General features: G+C 35.6%; 3 protein-coding genes across 7 annotated transcripts in view; 2 read left to right on the forward strand and 1 right to left on the reverse strand.

Annotated features, from left to right (window-relative positions):
• Nucleotides 1–1,675, forward strand: part of LOC113667553 (uncharacterized) — a 12,866-nt gene extending 11,191 nt beyond the window's left edge. For all 4 annotated transcript variants that reach the window (XM_089201731.1, XM_089201733.1, XM_089201732.1 and 1 more), the window contains exon 11: nt 1–1,675. This exon is cut by the window's left edge and continues 311 nt beyond it. The gene's annotated coding sequence lies outside the window, so the exon portion shown is untranslated.
• On the reverse strand, nt 831–7,197 carry LOC113667562 (DNA-directed RNA polymerase II subunit RPB3). 2 transcript variants are annotated; one of them, XM_027183406.2, is made up of 12 exons: nt 7,030–7,197; nt 5,393–5,442; nt 4,897–4,965; nt 4,292–4,344; nt 3,648–3,776; nt 3,192–3,243; nt 2,719–2,750; nt 2,462–2,491; nt 2,268–2,374; nt 1,946–1,983; nt 1,688–1,743; nt 831–1,036 (listed from the first exon to the last, which is right to left on the reverse strand). In XM_027183406.2, exons 1-12 carry the CDS (start codon nt 7,113–7,115, stop codon nt 914–916), a joined length of 825 nt encoding a protein of 274 aa, XP_027039207.1. In that variant the 5' UTR covers nt 7,116–7,197; the 3' UTR covers nt 831–913. The 2 variants fall into 2 exon arrangements, with proteins under 2 accessions (XP_027039207.1, XP_089057885.1); XM_089201759.1 differs by lacking the exon at nt 3,648–3,776.
• A 113-nt stretch (nt 7,198–7,310) lies between these two features.
• LOC113667540 (ubiquitin-conjugating enzyme E2 C) lies at nt 7,311–9,358 on the forward strand. Its single transcript, XM_089201762.1, has 7 exons — nt 7,311–7,432; nt 7,530–7,560; nt 7,672–7,755; nt 8,063–8,203; nt 8,338–8,401; nt 8,600–8,659; nt 8,959–9,358. The coding sequence occupies exons 1-7, from the start codon at nt 7,404–7,406 to the stop codon at nt 9,009–9,011; spliced, it is 462 nt and encodes a 153-aa protein (XP_089057888.1). The 5' UTR covers nt 7,311–7,403; the 3' UTR covers nt 9,012–9,358.
• The last annotated feature ends 199 nt before the right edge of the window (nt 9,359–9,557 follow it).

Genomic DNA, 9,557 nt, shown 5'->3' on the forward strand with positions numbered 1-9,557 from the left:
CACAGTCAACAAAGATCTAGCAAACGCACAAAGACAGCGAAGATTAAGCAAATCTACGAAGTCACATCATAGCAGTTAACCCTTCACACCCTAACATCAGTATGCATATTCTCTATACTGTTCTCTGACATCTCCGGAAGTGCTGACAAGGAGAATTTGTCATAAAATCAAGAGTGGTATGAGTTGGTGATCATTTCCTTGATTTTCGTGACCTTAACGTTTGTTTTCAAGTCTAAGCTAAGATCGATTCAGCTGTAATTTTTATGTTTTGAAATTTTTTGTGTAATTTTTATAACATTTTATAATCGTGTGTACATAGATTATAGATTATGTATTTAAATTTCTTTGTTTCTGTTAATGCTAGATTTTATTGTAATTGTAGATTTAATGCACGTTCGTATTTTGAGCAAGCGCTTGTGCTCTTAGACGGTAACGTGGTTAAATAAATTATTGATATTGTTATAGGGGTGATATTGTAAGGAGAAATTAGATGCTGGTCACTCTAAGGGGGTTAAGGGGCTAACTGGTTGGTTTCGAAGGGAGTCGAGATGTCTAAGTAAATTGCATTGAAGTCAAAGCAGTTCCATTACATGGAACCCCGCGGATCTGCCATCCTCAAGGAAGGTGTCTCTAAGTGCGTCCAGACGTCTTGCACGCGCGAGGGGGAAGCAAACGCTTAATTTACGAATGAACAGGAGGGGTTTGGCCTGAAGAAATATCCGTTATTATAAGACGCAAAGAACACAAAAATCACCATTCCGCTAAATTAAAGCTCTGAAAAATTTTTATGTTTATGGTTGTTTACGTTAATAAGAACACATGACTACAAGTGGCTATCAAATCTTTTCATTACAAAATGAGTTTACAATCATAAAATAAATAACTACAAAAACATTTCACTGGGTGTCGGTCCTTATATAGTCAAGACATCAGCAGCTACTTCATGGCTGTGTTGAGTCTGGAGATCACTCAGCTTTTTCTTGAGCACTGACAGCCCACTCAACACGATAGTCTCAGGTCTTAATGAGCCACAGGACTACAAAATACAGAACAGCAACATAAGACTTGTTCTAGATTTAAAATAAAAAAGTTTCCAAATGCTTGATACAGCTTAGCATCTTACAAAGTGTTTACACTTGACATAAATGTAAACTATCTAAATGATAGCTTACAAATGCAAAGATCTTGCCTGCTATGGCTTTTTTTTCATGCTGGTATTTAGTTTTATCATTATCATCATTATTAATGTTATAATTACTACAATTATTTCAACTATTCATTTTGTGCACGATGCTTTTATTATAATGTTTTTTTAATGTTAATCAAATGTTATGCAAACAATTATTTCTGTATTTGAGTAAGTAAAGTGTCTAAACACTTAGACTTTGCATCACTAACACAAGATACATATCAAAGTTACACTGTAGCAGTGTAAGCTAAACTAGTTTTGTACGTTCTCATTATTTACGTTACATGTATGTTAGCCTCGTAGCCATGTAAGTTGTGTTAGTAATTGTATTACTGTATGTCTAGGTATTTTATGTAGATAAATATATATATAAACTAAATTAAAAATTGAATATAGAAAAATAAATTAAACAAAATGAAACAGTAAAACAAAGAGGTTTAAAATGGAATTTAGAAAAGAAATAAAAACCAAAAAAATCCCTTCAAATCTTTATCTTACCTCAACATTTATATAAAATCTGTCTGCTTTAGCATTTGGATCAAATGGTGCTTGATCTGAAAAAAACAAACAGAGAACTTTTGTCACCATCTAACAATTTCAGTTTTTAAGTACATGTATCCTTTCACAAGTAGAGTTTGTTGTTCCAAGTTGATCCAAGTATAGCTTTCGCATTATACCATAGCTTGGAAACTGCTCCAAAGTTTTAATTGTCTGGTCACACCTTAGTTTGGTAATTCAGGTAAACTATCTACTTACGGCTATCTTCATCCAGTTCTGTGTATTCACTCTTTGGCCTAAAATATAATGTTGAGAAATATACATGAAGAGGAATGCTGAAGAATTTCTGAAAAAAAACAAAACACTTTTGAATAGCAAGTCTGTCCAATCTTAAATTAGCCTACGTGTAGCTGTACCTCCCCCCCCTCCCTGCCAAGGATTAGAGACGTTCTGTCCCTTCCATTTCACCTTGGGGGTGGGGGAGGGTACAGCTACACACAGGCTAATGTAAGATTGGTCAGGCTTGCTATTCAAAAGATTTACTGAAACGAAGAAGCAAATTAAGTTGAAGCAAATTTACCATTCCTCCGGTCTTGGATACGTTGTATGTCTTAGGGCATTGTCAGGGTCATACTCAAATGCCACACCTGCTGTGGGGTTCCATTTGGCATGTTCCTTTGCAAATCCCTAACAATATCACAGCAAATTCAGATGTAGGAACAGCATACACTAATCTAATCATGTAACAAAACATAGATGGAAGATGTAATTTACCTTTTTGGCAAAAGCTCGCAACTTGAGCTCCTGTAAATAATTTTGAGAGAGAAAGGTACATGTAAATGAAATTCAATCAAAGGTACAGGTGCTAAATACCTTTAAAACTTGAATTTCAAATTAAAAAAATATTTAATAAAAAGCACATGGTTGTACAGTGGCTGCTTGCATTATGGTTTGTAAAATAAATGTAAACTTTGTGGCACATTTCCCATTAAAAAACTAAGGTGTTCACCTGAGCATTAGAGACATCTTACCTGTCCTTTTCGTAGCTTAACAATCAAAATGTCTGAAAAGTGGTGGGAACCACAAAAATTAGTACCTCTACAACACAACATCCAGGCTCAAATGGCTTTAAATTCCATGTGAAATGTTTTTATCTGCAGTATATATATATATCAACTTTGAAAGGCTGGGACATCGGAGGAAAACAAAATGTGAACATCTGGCTAAATTGAAGAAAATCCTCTAAGTTGGGTTGAACATATCAAAGATGGCCGCTACAGGAAAAGAGAAAACACCTTGAATTGTTCACAAATTAAGGAGGAAATGTTTGTTTCTTTCTGTCATCAATTATGTTGCTCTAACTGTCAACTCAAAAATTAGATTATTTTTTCGGCTAAATTCTAAATGGATAGATACCCCTGAATCAGTAGTGCGATGCGTCTTACCCATGGGGATCCTGTAAAATAAATGTGAGGATTGATCAAAAAAACTACCAAGCACTTACCATCCTGTTCACCATAGTCACTGTTTTCATCTTCATGGTGCCGTGATGTAACCTACACAAACAGATGCAAAGAATAAATGAATGAATGAATAACCTTTTTTAAGTGTCAGAGTATTTAGGTACATATATATTAGCTAATTGTGGACACTAAAAGAACATTCCAAATATGATACAATTTTTTCTGACATGAAGCAAATCCTCTAAGTTGGGTTGAACATATCAAAGATGGCTGCTACAGGAAAAGAGAAAACACCTTCACAAATTAAGGAGGTAATGTTTGCTTCTTTCTGTCATCAATTCAGTTGCTCTGTTAACTTGGAAATTAAATTATTCTTGTGGCTAAATTCTAGATGGATACATACCCTGTATCATGAATAACACATAATTACTACTATATGGAATCATGCACTTAGCCCATGGAAAAAAGCTAATTCAATTTAAAACTGCATAACTCACTGGAATAACTTTTGGATCTGAAGATGCAAGGTCTCTGGTTGTCACATGTCGTGTTTGATCATCTGTGCATTTTACTTCTAGTTTCAGTTCAACAGAACAATCTGGACAGAACTCCTCACATGTGCAATCCTTTTACAAAAGAAATCCCAGTCTGGTCAGATTAATGTACTTTGCTGTAACGCTGACATGCAGTGGGTGAAGTAAAAAAGTGTTCAAAAAACAATTATAAACTACAAAATAAACCTGACCATTATACAAATTGAAGCTCAGCTCCCAGCAGACTTGGGGAATTTGCTAATGGGAGCACTGCACCAGGGTCACTGCAGGGTTCAACCTTTTCACTCCCAATATTACATTTAATTTAGTGATTCTCCTTACTGTCTGCCATAGAATTCTGATAATGTTAGTTCTGAGAATTTGATATTGGATCAACTAGTAATCCCCTAATTTATATATATTTTTAACCTCATTGCTTTTCTGCTCTAAAATGGATGGACTTTATAGGGAGAAATTCGCTCTTGGTCACCCATGGGAGTTATAGGGTCAACAATGCTAATCTCTTTCATGCCTAAACTTTTGTCAACTGAAGCCTTCTTTTCAAAACTTCCTCATGTTTCTAGCAACAGTGTTCAAGATACACTTACTCTGGAGTAGCACAATCTATCCACACTTTCATCACTGGTCAAGGGAATAAGACCTGATGGAAAAGTTACCTCATGTAAAAAACTGTGCAAACATTAATGGGAATCACACAAGTTCCTCAAAGTAACCCAGAGAAAGTCATTCCCTTGAACAGTTCATCAGCAAAACTGGATAGGATAGGTTATCATGACTTATCCCTAAGACAAAGCGGTCAACCACACGTTGAGTATTAGATACAGAAGAATGGGCTAATTGAAACAGGTTGCAGTTCCTTGTTCCTGTCTGTTTGTCTGCATGTTTTTACAGAAGGGTATCTTATCCAGGAAATATAGTGTGTATTTGCACCTTGTAAAATCTTGGGCCTAGTTATATAAAGGGTGGATAAAACTATCCAATGGATAAATCACTATATATCAGATGGAAAAGTGATAGCAAAATGTATAGCCTTATCCACCAGAAAGAGAGTTATTCAGTGGATAGCAATATCTGACCTTTAAAAAACCAGGGCCTGGTGTTCAATACTTGATGATTTAAAATGCAAATACAAGATAAAGGCACAAAACTGACAGCAAAAATGTGCATATACACACTGTATTTACACACCTACCTAATCTGTGGGCAATAAACTCATCGTGTAGTACGGAAGTATTGTTGTCAATTTGTACCCAGTCTATGGCTGAAAAGAGATGATTGGAAGGTCAACTTTGTATAAAACACGGTTTTAAATAGCCCAGTTGAGAGTGTTTGATATATGGAATTTCTCTTGCAAGCAAACAAAAGATCAGCTAAGCTAATAACTGCACTGAAAACCATTGACAGAATGAATAAATCAAGGGCTTGATATACATGTACAGAGTGCTGATTACATATATGTATCAAGCTTCTCTTTCAATCTCTTGTGGGTGTGGTTAGTGGTTATTGGTAATGATAATGTCTTGTATGTACATGTTCTACAATATAGAAGCATTTTACAGTGAGAGTTAAATGTTCAGAAAAATCAAGTTTCCATTCATTTTAAAGTTGGACTTTTTAAGCTAGTGGAGACTAGAACCCTGAAACTAGGCAAAAATAACTAATAATTAACAAGAAAGTTAAAGAGTAACCTATAGTTGGAGTTTCAGCAATAAATATCCTTCGTAGGCCATTAGCCATGCTGAAAAAGAGAAAATGGGGGAAAAAAGAAGCAAATGAATAAAATAACTGAAATGCACCCTTCAGCTGCTCCAGGGACTTCCTGTAGTTACATTGTGTATAATAGACCTTTCTAGACTCATATATCATAGATTGGCCACATGGTCTGAAATGGGTACACAACATTCGTAGCCATAACAAATTTAAATGCAAAACTTAAGGAATGGCAGACTATTGCTGCGTCTATAACTGCCACAATAATTCCACAAATTCAGATTTATATGTCTTAATATACAATAATATGTAAGGCTCCCAGACATGAGATTTATAAATCTTCTAAGGATTTCTTAGCAGTTCCTGGTCAACATAGAGTAGTTTGGATTGTATAGGCTGTCTTAGCTTTGGAAAAACTAACGACTTCCTGTTATTTAGTTATTTGAGAACTGTGACCGGCAGTCGATGTCATGCAATTTCTAAGTATTCTAACTCAGTATAAACCGAGCATCAGACTTAAAATATGTGAATCTCCTCAAAATCACTTCCCAGTTCCCCTTCGACAGAGAGTATTTTGGATTGTGTAGGTCATTTAGTTATTTGAGAACAGTGACTGCCAGTTGAAGTAATGCAATTTCTAAGTATTCTGAGTCAGCGTAAACTGAGCTTTAGACATGAGTTTTCTAAATTTCCTCAAGATTGCTAAGTAGTTCCTCATTGACAGAGAGTTTTTGGATTGTATAGGTTCTTTCAAAATTGCGACCACCAGTCAGTTACTTATTTAAAAATCATGACCAGCAGTGGACCTCAATTTCAGAAGTGTCAACATCCAAGGCTCTGTACTCTGAGAAAAGTATGAGATTCATAAAACCTCTCAAGATCACTTAGCAATTCCTCAACAACACATGATAGTTTGGATTGTATAAGATCTCTCAATTTGTCAAATTTTCAGAAAAGTATCCAGCTGCTGGTAATTGAGTTGTTTGAAAATTTTGACCAGCTCCTGGTCATATAACCAGAGCATGTAATTAATGCAAAACAAAAAGAACTTTTGAGTTTTCGACAAAATGTAACTGAGTTCTGATCCTAAATCACAAAATCACCATAAACAGTCCTTTTGGTGATACATTTACTTCCAATTTCTGCCTGTTTCATAAATTTTTGCAATCTTGAGCTCAAAAGTTTGTTTTCCAGCTTGAGGTGTTTATAATCACAATAACAAACTCCATTTATTTCGTGCTGATTTCTATATTACATATACCACAGTCTTTTGAGTGGTGATTTATCTGTGAATACGAAAATTTTGTCGTCTGAAGCACATACTTGAGAAAGCCATTTTTAATTCTTGTTTACCCGGTAAAATTTTCGCACAGCCCCATACTATTGTAAAACAAATCTGTTTTCCCAATGGCAATGTATTGTTTCTCTATCCAAGAACTGAATGCATGACGTAGGATGGGGCTGTGCGGAAATTTTACCAAAGATGACTACTGATCAGTGAGGAGAATTAGCTCAAAAACTTAGGGAGCTGGGTGAGAAACTGCCGTTTACCTTTGGAACGTCTTTGAAATGAGTACGATGATAAAGAAGTCGATCAAAATGTTCTTATTCATACCTTAAGTCTGTATTTTCGATCACAAACTTCACGTTTTCTTCTGTAAGCTCCAGAATTTTTACACTGGGTTGGTTTGCGTAAGGCATGTCAACGTGAAATTATCTGTTTTCATCAGCCACGACGATCAAGTGATAGACGTGAAATCCAATATGGCGCTTTTCCTGACCGAAGAGATCTATGGGATTCCAAATCGGTAGACTGGAACCGAAGGAAAGTAAGCGCTGTGATTGGTCAAGTTTATTAGAATAGACGATCTGATTGGTCCATGCGAAGAGAATTCAAGTTTAAAAAACTTACCTCTCGTTTAGCCGTTCTATTCTGAAGAGGAAGAGGTATCGAAGCTTCGATCAAGTTGTACTGTTTTCCAAAAAATAATGGCTTGCGAGGGAAAAGTTTGGGCCAGGTAAAGAGTGTTGGGATCTCATTTGAGGAATATTTCGATTGAAATGTCATTCCAGGTGTTTTCTTTGCACTAATCGGTCGTTAAATTTGATAAACAGGCTATTACTGGATCTTAAGGAACTTTCTGAGGTAAGGCTCGGAAATTGATGTACTCGTAATTATTTTCTCCCAGGTTGCTCATTATCTTGTCCTATTCTTAGTGGCTCAAGTAAATAATTTTTTAATGTTTCTGTTATATAGCATCAAGACAGTCTTATCTCGGCATTTCCATCTGGCGATGGCATCTTAGAGTGGATTGGAACAATTTATGGAGGAAAGGATACGGTAAAGTATCTTTTTTTCTTTGTGCCAGGCTCAGCTTCTAGTTCCACCCCGACCAGAGTTTCTGTGTGTTTCTTGTTGAAAGCAAAAAATTGCTTTTACAAAAATCAAATAAACCTCAAAAAGCACTGTAAATATTAAAGAAGCGTTATTTATAAGTCGCCAGGGCTTAGGATGTAGGCAGGAGAGAACATCAGAGTCTGAAAGTTACCCTTGCTTATCGGATTTTTCCTTCTCTCCGATGAGAAAATTTTTCTAGTGTTTTCGTTGAACGGTTGACGCAAGCTCTGTACTTGACATTTCATTGTAGGTCTATGATGGGAAAAAGTACCAATTAACCCTAGAATTTCCAAGCACATATCCTCACAAACCTCCTGTAGTCAAATTCAAGACGCCATGTTATCACCCTAATGTGGACGACAAAGGAAACATTTGCTTAGACATTCTAAAGGTACAGTAGGCTAAATATTGTTTAACTGGTCATTATTGGGTAAAAGGGCTTCTGGAAAGTGTGTTGCTAGGCGCACTGTGAAATGGAATGCAGAGTAACAAATTAACGTTACTTGATCATGCATTATTTTGCAGGACAAATGGACTTCTGCATATGGCGTCAGAAGCATATTGCATTCCATACTAGCGTTATTGGGAGGTAACAAATAATTTAATTCAGTTGTGAGTGACTATGAAACTGAGAAATAAAGATTTAACCCTTTCCTTTCAAAGCAAGGGATTTTGAAATGAAAGCAAGGTGTTTTATGACAATTAAAGAATTTGACCAATCAGTGATAGAGATAGAGCCTAAAAATGTAACGAGTAATCACATGAAAAGTAATTTGTTTCTTTTCAGCACCAAATAATGACAACCCACTTAATGTTGATGCAGCTCAGAAATGGAATAATAAAACTGGTAATGTTATGTAAATTTGTAATTTAAAATCAATTAAGTCCAGACTGTAGAAGAAGCTTTACATTCTCTTTGTTATTAGAAAGTTTGAACTCCAGGCTTCAAACTGACTCTTCTTCTCTTTCCTTTTATTGCATTACATTTCTCAGTAAGACTTTGCCATAGTTCAAACCATACATTGCCTCTAGGACTATGCTCTTGCCTTGGTATGGGGCCTGTGCAGAAATATCCATCACTCTGAAGCCCAACGCCTGTGTTTGAGTCATTTTTTGCCAACATTTTCTTTCTTTTTTCACTTTTAGTATTCAAAGATAAAATGAGGGAATTTGAGAGCAAGTATGCCATCACTGAGTAAACTTGTGGCAATTAATTCTATTAGTTAGACTAGGAAGTGATTAATTTGAAGTGAAATTTACATGTATGAAAAGCATGTTGACTTGTTAAAGTTGGAATATTATCATTTTGAAAAACCTTCCCTTTAGAGTAAAAGCTCAAGACTTGTATCAAAGTTCTTTTGCTCTTTGCTTTCATAAGTTATTGCTTTAAATCATAAAATTTGTTGCACAAGTAGGTTGTTCAGATTTCTGTACTCTTGGTTTGGTCCATAACTTGTAGAAAACTTTCTTTTTCCAGCTTGTCAAATATTGTAAATACTAGTACAGCATAGATTCAAAATGAAAATAAATGCCATTTGTTTGTGAATTTGATGTAATGAAATGCATTGGAAGACTGAGGGCAACATTTCCCTCTTTACGACAGCAGGGATGAAATAAATTAAAATGCAACAAAATATATAGACAAGGATGTAAACTGCTTAAAGAGAATCTAAAACCTGGGGCTTACCACCTGAAATATGCCCCTGGGAGATCATCTGTTGACTAACCATGTGCAACCACCCTTA

This window comes from Pocillopora damicornis, chromosome 3, assembly GCF_964200805.1.
Source record: "Pocillopora damicornis chromosome 3, jaPocDami1.2, whole genome shotgun sequence".
Lineage (NCBI taxonomy): Eukaryota > Metazoa > Cnidaria > Anthozoa > Scleractinia > Pocilloporidae > Pocillopora > Pocillopora damicornis.